This window comes from Lolium rigidum, chromosome 6, assembly GCF_022539505.1.
Source record: "Lolium rigidum isolate FL_2022 chromosome 6, APGP_CSIRO_Lrig_0.1, whole genome shotgun sequence".
In the NCBI taxonomy this organism is placed as follows: domain Eukaryota; kingdom Viridiplantae; phylum Streptophyta; class Magnoliopsida; order Poales; family Poaceae; genus Lolium; species Lolium rigidum.
Genome location: NC_061513.1, coordinates 30,842,838 through 30,857,158, shown reverse-complemented (window position 1 = coordinate 30,857,158; position 14,321 = coordinate 30,842,838). Strand labels below are relative to the sequence as shown.

Genomic DNA, 14,321 nt, shown 5'->3' with positions numbered 1-14,321 from the left:
AGCGCGCGCCACTCGCCCTGGCGCTCGTCGACGCCGAACACCTTGAAGCGCCGCGTGCGGCGCGTTCCGGTCGTCGAAGATGGCCACGGTGCTCACCACCAGAAGGCCGCCGCCGCCGTCGTCGCGCTCGGCGAGGTACCTGGCGCCCTCGTAGTACGCCTGCTGCCGGAACGTCTCGCTGTGGAACTCCACGCACCGCTTGAATTCCCACGTCACGACCGGCCCCGTGACGAGCCGCGGTTTCAGGTTGCGGCGGCCGTCGACTTTCTCCCAGGCTTCGATGGAGCCGTCGCCGCGGGTGAGCGTGTGGAACGCGCCGTTGTGGTGGATGACGTCCGCGTACCGCGTCGACGCGGACGTTCGCACCGACGTCCAGGACTCGTCGCCGGGCCTCGCGAACGCCAGCCCAGAACCGCTGCTGTGGATCACCATCACGGTGAAGTTCTCCGGCTGCTGGTTGCCCGGCGCGGCGATCGCTGCCTTGTAGAAGAACTCGTCCCGCATGGCCTGGATCGTCACCGTCTCCGGAGGTGACGCCTTCTTCCGAGGGCACCTGATGTGGGACCGGTACGCGTGGTTGTCCACGGAGAAACCCGCCGTGCCGTACATGCCGGCGAGGGGCGTGATGAACCCGCAGTCGAAGGACGTGACGGACGGCAGAGGGAGCCTCCTGCCGTCTACGACGGGCTCGAGGAGCGACGCGCCGCACGCCCTGTCCACGACGACGAGCCAGCCGCGGGAGCAGCCGATGACGCGGTGGGGCCGCGCGCCAACGCCTCCGGTGCTGGTGCCGGCGTCGTCGCTTCCTAGGTACGCGGTCTTGACGACGTCGCCGTGGCGGGACGAGAAGTCGACGGCGCTGGCGCCCGGCCGGAGGGACACGAGGTGCAGCGAGTGGCGGTTGAGGCGCGCGCCCGTGGCGCTCGACGCGCGGCGCCACGGCCTGCAGACTGCGGCGAACGCCGCGCGGTCGCGGTTACGGTCATCCTCGCCGACGCGCCGAGCGATGTCCTCGAGGAGCTCCGGGAAAAGGCTGGACCAGTCGGAGGCGGCGGCGGCGGCACTCATGTTCCTCGAAAACGAGATCGAGACGAGCGCGGCGCTGGTGGTCTTTGAAAACGAGTCCCGGACCAGTTCTTATATTCGGTAGGTTACATCTAACGGATGGAAAGGAGCCAAATCGACACTAATTCGGATCTCCAGATTTCTAATTTTAAACGGCTCATTAATCACGTTGCGGCCCAAATCATTTTTCAAAGCAGCCAATTATTCAATCCGTGGTAGCCCAATAGGGTAATGTACTATCGGAAGCACCGGATAGGTAGGCTCTCCAGCCTGAACCCAATAAGTAAGCTTCCAGTCATCTTCAATGGGACGACCCAAATTACACACTAAAGTGGTCACATGCGTTCGTTTGCATCGGTCGTTTTTGGTCGAAATTGATCGCGCGTCTGTTTTGCATCAGAGATGTCCTAGGTGCATAAAGAAAAAAAACATCGGTTTTGCATTCTTTTAACGTAAACATAATTTACATAGTGAATACAGGAAAATAAAAAAACTCCCTCCGTTCATGAATATAAGCCATATAATTTTTCAAGAAAGCTTCCAGAATATAGGAGGAGCCGGTGGCTGCTGTGTTCGACGAGGAGGCGGGAGCGCAGGCGGCAGTGGCCGCTCAAACGGGATGTCTCGGTCGCCGTGGAAGCCCGCCTTCCTCCTTGTACCCTCCTCGGTCTAGCGCCATGTATGCCATTGATTGGAGTCCAAGGCGACGGAAGGCTCGTCGTGGAGGTCCGGCGGCAGGGTACTGCCACCTATACTGGATCTCGGCCCTCCTCTCCGGCTCACGACGAGGCACTGGCGAGACAGGGACCCGATAGCAGCAGAGCCGCCAGCCGCCAGCCGCCGCTAGGTAGGTGCACGTCCCCCAGCGGTGGCACTTCACCCAGTTTGCGTGCAGCACCCGCGCCATATCGACGGGGAGCGGCACCCCGTTCAGCCGCTGATCCTTCTTCATGCTGCTGTCGGACACCTCTGAGTTGTGCTTCTTCTTCCCCATGGTAATGCGGTGGCGCGCGGTGGTGAGTGTGGGAGCGGAGGTGTCAGTCGCCTTTTAAAGACCGGGCACGCGGGGGACACAATGCCATTGATGGCGGCGCAGTAGTCCAGCCGCCGCCCACCAGGTGTGCAAAAGAGGAAGCGACGCCATTGATGGCGAAGGATACGGCGCATACACGGAATCAAAGACCACCGAAGTGACAGCCGCGGAAGCGATGCGCTCGAAACAGGCCTCTAGGTCACTGCCAGGCGGGCACGTGGGAAAGCGAGCGATCACGCGGCGCTGCGCAACGTCAGCTGAGTCGCATCCGAGGTGCAAATATGCGTCGCGTTTGCGTCTTCGCGAAGGTCCGATCACTATGCGGCGGTCCGCTGAGCCTTAATAGAGGCGCATTTTCCGACCAAACGGTCGCAAACGGTCGCTCCACGTCCGTTTCGGTCGCTCCATTGGAGATGCCCTAAGAAATCCTCCATCAGACTGTCAAAAGGGGAAAAATATTCCAGTTTCCAAAAAAAAGTGATTTTAGATAGTTTAGTTTATTTGGTAGAACTAAATAGGGTAGATCGTACTCTAAAAATTACCCACTCGCATCCTTATAGGTTATCCACCAGAGAAGAATAACGTGATCTTTTGAGATAATTTAGTTTAACAATGTCTTTTTTTGAAGTGTCCGTCGATGAAATAATGATGCTATAACTTTCTTGTGGGATGAATGTACATGGCCCGTTTATGTCCAACGATCTTCACTCTCGATGTGGTTCTTCATGTTTCTATAAAGTAAAATAGGTTAGCTTGTTGACTTTAAAAAATTAGTCAAGCTCCTGGAGGTATAGTATTTCCTGGTTTCGTTGGCAGGTGCATTGGTGAGCATGCATTTCATGCAATTGGTGTAGCTAGATATGATTATTTCAGACTATTTTGATGTAAAATTGGAGTTTATCAATGTTCTTTTATTATCACATTAGTTTCAGTTTGCTTTATTCACTACAGTAATGGCGCGCTGCGCCGACGGCCTTCTCATAAGCTGACAGCCAAAAGTTGGGGCCGTCTGCGTATGGGTCTCTAGGCTAGCCCGCCAAAAGGACCGTCAGCGTAGCGATGCCCTCGACGTATGAAACGCTATGCCAACGGCTGCCCTCGACACATCGCAGGGCATCGGCGTAGAACAAGCAAGTGGCCCACCAAACTTAGCCGTCACGGCGCTGTCACGGCGTCAAGGCTACGTCCATGGCCACCCTTGGTATAGCTTTCTCCTCTCTTTTTTTAACTATGCGGATGGCCACCCTCGGCGTAGAGGTTGAATTTTTCCCTCCATGCACCCCCTCTAGCGTGGATCTCCTTTTAAACTTTGAACTGAATGGCAGAAAATGATAAAAAATTCAAAAAATGAAAATCCTTCGAGATGTCCATGTGCTATGTCATCTAGTTGCAAGAGAATTTAACAAAATTATATTTCGATCACTTTTGCAAAATTATGTCATGTATCAGTCAAACGGCTTTTCTGGTTGCATACGAAGTCGGAAAAAATATATAATATATCAAAATGATCGTGGGAAAAAGTTACATCGAAATTCACCCGGTTAGCCAATTTTTTGATTCTCAAAATTTCGAATGAAAATATGAAAGAAGGAAGTTTTACAATGAGGGGTAACTTGACCTAAGATTAAGTGTAGTGTTAGAATTAAAATGATCCACGTGAGAGACTAAGAAAATTTTAAAAAAATTTCAATTTTTTTGAAGTTAACGGACGGGACAGCATGGCATGCGCCGAGGGTCCATACGCCGACGGCCACCCTCGGCGTATGGGGCTACGCCGAGGGCACACGTGTCTCTGCCGAGGCGGACCTTCCCCGAGGAGCTACGCTGACAGTGGCCCTCGGCGTAGACTACGCCGACGGCCTTTTAAGGCTATGCTGAGGGCTCGAGGCTGTCGGCGTAGCGCGTCATTCCTGTAGTGATTTGATGTGTAACCTATAAATTCATGTTGTTAATACAAAAACTACACAATGAAAAAAATCTAATTAACATACATTTTCTTAGGATGGTCATAGGGAGACGAGACTATTGTGAACAGCCACGGAGGCGAGGAGGGGAGTTGCGGGTGAGAAAAAAAGAGAGGGAACGTGGAATATGGTCAATCAATAACAATGATTGATTAGCCGTTGGCATGATATGTGGTAGTGGTTCTCAAGTGCCAAATTGCACAAAAGGGGGGCTGCGTGTCACCACAATCTAATTAACATACATTTTCTTAGGATGGTCATAGGGAGACGAGACTATTGTGAACAGCCACGGAGGCGAGGAGGGGAGTTGCGGGTGAGAAAAAAAGAGAGGGAACGTGGAATATGGTCAATCAATAACAATGATTGATTAGCCGTTGGCATGATATGTGGTAGTGGTTCTCAAGTGCCAAATTGCACAAAAGGGGGGCTGCGTGTCACCACAATCTAATTAACATACATTTTCTTAGGATGGTCATAGGGAGACGAGACTATTGTGAACAGCCACGGAGGCGAGGAGGGGAGTTGCGGGTGAGAAAAAAAGAGAGGGAACGTGGAATATGGTCAATCAATAACAATGATTGATTAGCCGTTGGCATGATATGTGGTAGTGGTTCTCAAGTGCCAAATTGCACAAAAGGGGGGCTGCGTGTCACCACACCGACACGCAGCCCCCCCTTTTCTGGAATATCTTTAGATTGCCTTTCATTGTCCGGTTTAAGATTTGGAACTTACTTTAAAAAGGCATAATTTTTCTTCTTAGCCCCCACAATTTTGTTTAGCGGGATTGGAGGTATTCCTTGATCGGATGTTGTACCCCGATAGCGGTGGACGGTGGTAGAATGGAAGGCTCGAAAACGAAGTGGGCGGTGGACAATGGTACAATGGATGGCTCGAAAACGAAGTGGGTTGGAACAGATGAACATCAGAAGGGGGGGGGGTGTTATACACGGTGGAATTGCAGATGCGGATGTGTGGAGTTGTGTAAGAACTACATGGAGCCTGTTTTTCAAATATTCGAAAACGGCATTTCATAGTTCCAAAAAATTTGAACAAAAAATCTAGAGGTATTTTGGACCGTGCAAAATTCACAAAATTGTCGATCTAAAATAGAGAACAATGAACATCACATATTTTGAAACCTCCAACCTTTGTCAGAATTTATATTTTTATTTTGCCTAAAATACAACGTATTTCATTCTGAGATATAGCAGTGGTATAGTACATCATTAGCTACATCTAGAAAAAATCAGATTTTTTCTAAAACTTTTAAATGTCAAATTCGAATTTTGACAAAAAAATAGAACCATGTAGCTCGGGCTACATATGGGATTTCCGTGTAAAATACTTCCTTCACTAAAATAAGATGTTTTGGCAAACTAAATTAGGTTGCCAAAATATATATATTATAAAACAGTGAACGAGTAAATCGAACAAAATCTAAAAGGAATAAACGATATATATAAATTAAATGTAAAAAATCGGCCATATAAATACACACAATATATATACAGTGTACACTTCTATCACCACGGCCACGCACATGAATCGACGACGACCAGGTCACTTGGTGCCGTAGTTGATGGGGTAAACCCTATCGGTGCTGGGGTAGAAGAGCCCCCAGTTCTGCTCCACGCCTGCCTCCTTGAGATTCTCGTTGAACATGGAGAACAGGTACGTCTCCACCTTCCACGGCCGCCTGGGCGTGCCCTTCCCGACGTGGCTCACCAGGTTTTGGTTGTACGTCCTAGCATTCTCTACCGACGCCGCCTCGCCACCCGCCGACGGCCACCCGGTCTCTGATACCACCACCCCCACGCTGCCACTTGCCCCGAGCAGCCTGTCCACCGCCGCGTGCACGGCGTCCACCGACGCATCGAACATGTTCTGGTATCCATACTCCCCGTCCTGCACCACCGTTCCCGCCGCCGTGAACAGAGGGAAGCTGATGTCCATGGTGCCCGGCGCGCTGTACGTATACACGAAGTACGGGTACAGGTTGGCGAGAAGCGGCGCGCCGGTGCGCTGCAGGAACTGTAAAACGGGGAGCAGGAACGGTTTGTCCCCGTCGGCGAAGTCGCCCGAAGACGGCGGGATGTGGACGGCGATGGTGGCCTGTGATATCGCCGTCGTGACCTTTATGGTGTTTCCTAGGCCAGCCACGGCCAGCGCGCCGTAGACGTTCTCCATTGCCGGGACGAGGTACTGTGTGTCGCTGCCGGCCACCTCGTTGCCGACGGAGAGGTACCGGAACGAGACGGACGAATGGGCCTCGATGTTGGCGCGGACCCAGGCGGCCGCCGCGGACGCGCTGGTGGCCAGGTCCGGGAGCACGTAGTTGGGCGCGCCGACGATGACGCTGATGCCGGTGCCGCCGAGGGCGGCCAGCGCGTCACTGTCCGGCGCGTAGAGGCGCACCGAGTTGAAGCCGTTGTCTTTGAGCATGCTGACCACGGTGCTCGCCGGCGGCAGGTTGTTGGCGCTCATGCCGTAGCACACGCCCACCGACGCCGCTCCTGCAGTACATGCAACAGATGTAGAGCCCATCGTGCTTATTAGTTACAAATTGCACTATAGCAACTGTCAGATTGTAACAAGGAAGATGAAAATGCATGCACAGTTGTGTTCTCTGAAGCGCATATGTGAGCATACATTGATCGATTGTCGCTCAGTTTATACAGATCGAAACCGCACGCCTGGACGCAAAAACACGTACACGTGTGTCGCTTGCTGAGAGAATCAAGTAACAAGCAATCATGTATGAATGTACCGTACTTACATTGGCATGCGTAGAAGGATCCGTTAACTTTGATTGTTAGCTATCATTTTGTTGGCAACAATTGAAAAATGGTAGGATACGGTTGGTGGATTGATCATGAAGCATGATGCATAATAGAAGCTGAAAGGGCGGGAAGATCGACACGGTTCAAAATTGTTCCTTTTGACCAATTAATTCTTCTTTTTTCTTTGCTTTGGAGCCAGGCAGAGACATCATTAAAATTTGGATATACATCTGCTAATTCCTAATTCTCCCTAAATTTTCAGTCGATGGTAGTGCCCTTTGATTGGTACATGTAGGGCATGTAGCTAACTTTTTTGTCCTACGAAATCTTCATCAAATTGTTGAAAAATATAATTAGTTCATCACTTGACCAAACTAATGCTTTACAGCCAATGTGTTAGAAAAGAACTAAATTATGGTTGGATGGTTAGGAGGTCAGTGACACCCCACACTCATGAAGGATCAAACCACATATTTAATACATTGGTGTCTAATAAAAGATTGAATATTCTTCAGCGGGGGGTGATGTTTCCGTCGCTAGCACTACATGAATGGTGAAGGCGCCGACGACCAAAAGTCAGGGCCGTCTGCGTATGGCCCTGCCCGGCCAGACCAGCCACCAAGAGAGCCGTCGGCGTAGGTAACTCTACGCCGACGGCTACCCTCGGTGTACTCCGGGTCGTCGGCGTAGGCCTGGACATGTTCCCCTCCAAAGCCAAGCCGTGATGGCGTTGTCACGACGTTACAGCTATGCCGATAGGTCACCCTCGGCATAGCATCCTCCCTTTTTTTAATCTACGACGATGGCCACCCTTGGCATAGCCTTGAACTTTTTTTCCTCCACGCACCCCCTTTTTTCAACTGAATGGCAGAAAATGATAAAAAAAAATTAAAAAATAAAATACTTCGAGATGTCCATGTGTTATGTCATTTAGTTGCATGAGAATTTAACAAAAATGAATTTATACCTTTTTCCAAAATTACGTTATGGATCGGTAAAACGGCTTTTCTAGTCGCATAGGAAGTCGGGAAAAAATGTGGAAAAACATATGTACACACATGTATGGGTACAATGTATGGGTACACGAGTTATCTTAGCCGCCCATTGCTTTGTGATTGGGAAAAGTAGCAGACGTGCATTTGGGCAAAACTGATTGCTCAAGGCTACTAGATAGGACATGTCCCTACCTCCCGGCCATGTCTCTCTGTTACCTGTCCGCGTTTCTCTCTCGTGTCTATCCACCGTGCATTGCTCTGTTCTACCTGGCTATGCTTTTCTTCCTCTCTCATCACCGTCACCGCCAGTTCCAGACTCCGCCGTCTAGAGGTGTCTACCTTTCCCTCATATGCCCCCGAGCACCACCAGCACGAGCCGTCTCCATTCCCCATCTGGGAGCTCCGCTACCGTGGCCGAGTGGATTCACCTGCGCCACCGCTGCCATAGCCCAACAATTCACGCATGTCCTCGAAAACCTCCTCCACATAATCATTCCAGCTCCAGCTCCAGCGCACGCCGCCGACACATCACCACAATTGTCCGAATCATTCCCACTTCCTCTTTCCAATCTGCAGAGCGAGTACTTCTGTTTCTCCTGGGCTAGTCTCCTGTGCTGTCGCAGTGGGGACTTATGTCCAAAGCCTCTGCACGACGAGCTTGAAGAGAAGATCAGGCCTTGGATTTAGTGGAGAGCAGGCTGTAGGACAGTGGGAGCAGCGTTGTATATTATTTTGAGCTCTGGTTCATGGTCCATTCGCCCATTAGGCTGGTGCCAACGCGGGCGGCAGCGCGGGTGGTACCGCCCGCCGCCGGGCGAGAGAGGGGCGGGAGTGGGGCGGGACGGGAGCGCGGGGCGCTGCGGCTGGCGCCGGGCGGTACCGCCCGGCCGCGCCCGGCTCCCGCCCGCGTTGGCGGCGACAAGCGCGGCGGCGGCGGGGCGATAGGCGGGCGGCGCGCGCGCGGCAGAGGGGGCGAGAGAGAGAGAGAGAGGGGCCGGAATCGCCGGCGAGCGGCGGAGACCGGCGGAGCAGACGTCGACAAGCAGCAGCTTGGCTGCGTGCTGGAGGAAGAAGACAAAGGGGGTTTTGCAGAAAACCCCCTGGACTTTAGGATTTGCTTAGGAAAAATAAAAACATGGTAGGATTTGGCATTTTAGGGTGTTTTGAGCCAAATTTTGAGGGGCTTTTTGCACAAAAATTTAAATAGAGCAAACAACCACATTGGCAACATTGTTGCAAACCTTTTTAGTGCAAATTTTTATGTAATTTTTTTTATGATGTAATCGGTAACAATTTTAGTTCAATAAAATAATTTCCTTGCATTATTTTTAATGTTGTAATCGCAAAAAGAAATGTTGATGTCGAGGAGAGAGAAATGGTGATGTGGAGGAGAGAGAAGTGAGAGTGGGGACTATAGCCCGTGCATTGGCACCGTGGGGTGAGAGTGGGGTGAGAGTGAGGGAAAAAGCTGACGTGGCGGGTGAGAGTGGGGGATGCATTGGCACCAGCCTTAGCAGTTGTGCTTGCTATAATTTTGACAGTACCAACGATGTACTCCTACTGATCGAGAAAAATACTACCACCTTCTCCTTCGACAGTAGGATCATCGGCGCCTGCCTACGCAGAGCACGACGGCATGGCGCGATCATTCAGGCCTGCATCTCGTTTGGAGAAGACGAAGTAATGGATTTGACAGTGACTTAAGATGTACGCGGCGCGGGCATGTCGCCTCCGCCGTTCACGGTGGCAGCGGCGAGCCAACTTCTTGATGGTGAAAGTCTGGAGCGCCGAGGGCCTGGTGGTGCTGGTGGCGCAGAAGGTGAGAGCGCCGGTCGCGCCGACGCCGACGATGGCGTGCGTGGCCACGACGGCCGCGGCAGACGGCCTGCACGGTGAGCACGCCGAAGTCGCACCCGGCGGCGGCGCGGAAGTCCTCGGTGTGCTGCACCGTGCACGAATCCTTGCCGACGCAGGCCGCCTTGAACGCCGCCAGCGCCGCCTTGGACTCACACCCGCCCTGGTACGCGCAACACTTGCCCTCGAGATTGTCCTACAGTGGCTGCACGCCAGCGCCACCTCGTCGCCGACCTCCGCGCACGCCGTGCTGACGGCGACGGTGTGGAAGTCCACCCTCGACGGGTCACCGCCGGCCTCCTCGAACAACACCATCGTGGTCTCCGCCCTGGCCTTGAGGAACGACCGCGGCACGTGGTAGAACCGCTGCGACGGCTCGCTGCACCCCGCCAGGAACTTCTGCCCGCCGCCCTCTGCATTGAACGTGCCACGGTAGTCGCACCACGAGCAGCCGCGCCGCCGGATCAGCCGCGTCGGACAGAAGAAGGGGGTGCGGCGGGAGACGGAGCAGCCGCGCCGGCGCCGGTGACAGATGATTTTGGAGTAAGAAATTTTCAAGGGAGACGCGCAGCAGTGATCGACAGTTCCTATGTTTGTCTGATCCGGGAAGGAATCTCCGTGTCCAGCGGAGCAAAGTCCGGGAAAAGCAATGACATAGGTGACAGGTGACTGAAGAAATGCACGCAACGGAATTCCTCCTCTTTTCTTTTGTTCGGATCTCAAAGCAACCTCATGTTCTGTACGTTACATATTACCTCCTCACTCGTACCTGCATGCGTGTACAAAATCCACATTCTCCTATCAAAATGATCGTGAAAAAAAATTACATGCGATTTCACCAGGGTAAATCCGGTTGCCATTCTTTTAGGTTTTCAAAATTACAGATGAAAATATGAAAGCAGGAAGATTCTAGTTTTTGCTAGAAATTCAAGATTTTTTTTATATTTAAAAAAATTAAATTAATAATTGCAATTATTACTTAACTATTGATGTTTATTTAAATAATTTTTTAAAATTCAAACTAATAAAGAGTTGCGATATCACGGTCTAAGGGCTAATAGAATTGATATGATAGTATTATCAGCAATGTTTCGTTTATTTCATGGAAACTCAACCGGAAGGAACGAAAATGTTAAGCATGCTAGGGGTAAGGTAGTGTGAGGATGGATGACTAAATTGGGAAGTTTGACCATGAGTATAATTTGACCTAAGATTAAGTGTAGTTAGAGTTAAAATGATTCATGTGAGAGATTAAATTTTTTTATAAAAAATGATTTTTTTAAGTTAACGGACGGTGTGGCCTGCGCTGAGGGTCTAGACGCCCACGGTAACCCTCGGTGTATACCGGCTACACCAAGGGCCAGGTCTACACCGATGGCCCACGTGGCTCTGGCGAAGAGGACCTTCGCCGAGGAGCTATGCCAAGGGCTGCGCTCGGCGTAGCCTACGCCGACGGCCAAATGTGGCTACGTCGAGGGTTTCCGACCATCGGTATTTCGAGCCATTTCTATAGTGTAGTGAGGCACATGTGATGACATCGTTATTATCAAGACCCGTCGAATAAAGTTTCTTGGACTTAATCTTTTAAAGATCCTCGTATGGATAAGATGTGCGTGTGCGTTTATAGGGGTGATATATATGCATATGTGTAAACGTCTACGTTTGTAATGTATTTGCAAAAAAAAAAAAAGTGTCGGAACAAAATGTAGTTTATCTAAAAAAGAAGTCACACCCTGAACTAACAAATGCGCATTAGCGAAGCAAATCCACGATTTTTTTTAAAAAATTAAATATAACACATCCCTTCACTGCTAGCTGTAGACACGAATCATGTTATATGATCAACCAAAATAAAAGTTGTTGTTCCAACGTCTGCAACATGGCAGCTGGATAGTCCACTTCGTCCCCCTATCTGGCTAAGAAGAATATTCAGAATGCAGACAGGCACATTGCAAACCATTTAACTCTGTATGGCTCCTGGTATTATGAACTTACGTGCATAGTTCACCTAACTAACTAAGACTGCTTATAGTGGGAGTAACTGTAGTAACATCACACATTTTAAGGTGTTTTGGTGACATGGGTAAATGAAGAAAGAGAAGGAGGTGGTAACTAGCTATGTTACCATAACATCACACTTCCCAAGATAAAATGAGTCCACAAATTCCGTCAAAAAATGAGTCTACAAACAAATAAATGAGACTTTGCATGATACCATCTCTAAGTTACTTTCCACTAAGGTTCAAAAAAAAAGTTACTTTCCACTGTGAAGGTAGTAACATGAACTAGTAACTTATGCATGACACCACCTTATATTACTCCCTACTATGAACAGCCTAAGGGTACTTGACATTGGCATAGACATATAGCACAAACCCATGCACACGGGCGGTTGCATTAATCAGCAATCAGCTAACGATAGATTTCACCAGCCAAAGTGATGGTACGTGTCAGCTCGGCTGTCACTCGTCATGAATTTTTTTGTGTCAAAGAATCTCCAACTAAGTACCCGTAATTTAATTCTGACAGTATTACGAATTTGGAAGGGTTTGCCAAAATGAGTATCTCGTTTGCCCTCATTGCATACTATACATAAGCGTGCACATTAGTTTGCAGAATTGTCAAGGCAAGCTCTTTGTGCGGCGGAATTGTAGGAGGCATGGCCCGAGAAGAATTTCTCTACATTTTACGATTTTATGTCTAATCTTTGTCAATGCTTAGGAGGCTTGTTCATGTAGGTCATTACGTGGCATGTTGTGCATGCGTGGTGTTTCATATTCGCCTTGTGTGTCACTCTTGTGAAGTGGTATTCTCAAACAAAATGAACAATTCTTCTTGAACTTGGTTCATAATGTTTTGATTAATCATAATTGTTGTGTTATAAATTAAATGGCAACTTTGAAAAATGTCCTTAAAAATCAATATGCTTCTGGTACCTATGTAAAAGATGTGTTTCAATGAAAAATCGTAAGGTGTATTATATATTAAATGACGGGTCGTCAAATGTACGATAATGGAAATTGATGGTTTGACAAGATTGACATAATATACATTTATCACGTCTTAAAATCACATCAAATCCGACACGTATGCAGGAAACAAATATTGGGAATAGCACCAGCATATATGATATTGTTTACTGCCTATTTGAATTTGATAATGTTCATAGTCTGATTTTTATTTTTTTGAGCCTTGAGTAGAATTTGATCTGAAACTTGTAGACATGGTTAGATGTGCATTATGCTCATGTCGTAATATTTTTTTCAGAAATTTTCCTGACCTTGAAATGTGTTTTTCAACTACTAGGGCCATGGTACACCTAAAGATGCTAGTGCACCTATATGCCCCCAATACTCGATAGCTCAGGGAACAAATTTGACAAATAGTGCAAAACTGCAAATAGTACTAGTATGATAATATTTACTGGATATTTGAATTTGGTTGTGTTCATCGTCTGATTTGTCCTCTTTAAGTGTACTATGTTTGTGTCATGAATAGTACTAGTATAATGTCGTTCAACCTTTATAATTGTAATTCAATCATGAATCAGTGGACACTAGTAGACCTAAATGTGCTACTGCCCCTATATGTCCACAAGATAACTTAGCACAAACGGAATTGGAATCTCATCACAAAATGTTGTCATGTAATCAGTTCGGCTATGTCAGCACAATGTATATGAAAAATATTTCAGACCCCTTATAGGTTATCTACATGTACACCTTCTTAAGGAGGAAATATGGGTGGCGGGTGGCCATTCTTGTAGACTGTGGGTACATCTTCATCGAGGAGCTCTTCACCACACATGGCTTAGCATCAACACACGGCTTAGCAGCATCAGTCTGTGCGATTTTTGAAATTCTATATCTTTCGAACCTTATTTTCTGCTTCTTAGTAAAACCTTGTTTCGTTTATTGAATTTTTTTACAAATTAATTTGTTGTCTGCATCTCTCGATCAGTACTTATGAATGGATCGAGTTGTTTCATTGGCCAAGTTTATCACGTACCACGTGTAACGTATGCGCAAAGACTTACTTCTAGTAATTGACAAGTTCTCCAGGCAACTATAATTAGTACGTACAGAGAGGAGAGATATAGATTACGTACTTGCAAGGATAGACGTGAAGACGACTCCGAAGAGCAACACCATGTCGAGCATGGGATCGAGCAGCTGCAGTTCTCCAATCCTCTTTCAAAATTCAGCAGCTGTCGACGCCAGTACCAAGCAACGAGAGAACCTGAAGCGATCCGGCCGGCACTTCAACTTATATAGAGGATCACAGAGCCCGATCGATGGTACACACATGGATGTATGGCCCGACACCAACCAACATACACACAATCGGTCTTCCCCGGTCAGTCGTCAGAGATTAGTCAGCTAGCCCGTGTCAGTCGGTCGACACCTACGGCTCCGACAACAACTCGACTGACGGTACACTTGCACTCGCGCGCGCTGCCGGTACACGTCCTAGCTAGTACGTCCTTGCAATGGGAAGAATTAAAAGTGAGGTCTTCACTCACTCACTCACCTGTATTGACTTTCATAGATAGTTGGCGCCTAAGAGCATCTCCAGTCGCGTCCCCCAAACCGTCCCCCAAAGGGATTTGGGGCGCGCCGGACAAAAAAAA

At 48.9% G+C, this 14,321-nt stretch overlaps 1 protein-coding gene across 1 annotated transcript; it reads right to left on the bottom strand.

Annotated features, from left to right (window-relative positions):
- Positions 1-5,571: 5,571 nt before the first annotated feature.
- On the bottom strand, positions 5,572-13,942 carry LOC124668188 (lichenase-2-like). The gene is made up of 2 exons (XM_047205364.1): positions 13,800-13,942; positions 5,572-6,575 (listed from the first exon to the last, which is right to left on the bottom strand). The coding sequence occupies exons 1-2, from the start codon at positions 13,849-13,851 to the stop codon at positions 5,623-5,625; spliced, it is 1,005 nt and encodes a 334-aa protein (XP_047061320.1). The 5' UTR covers positions 13,852-13,942; the 3' UTR covers positions 5,572-5,622.
- Positions 13,943-14,321: the final 379 nt, after the last annotated feature.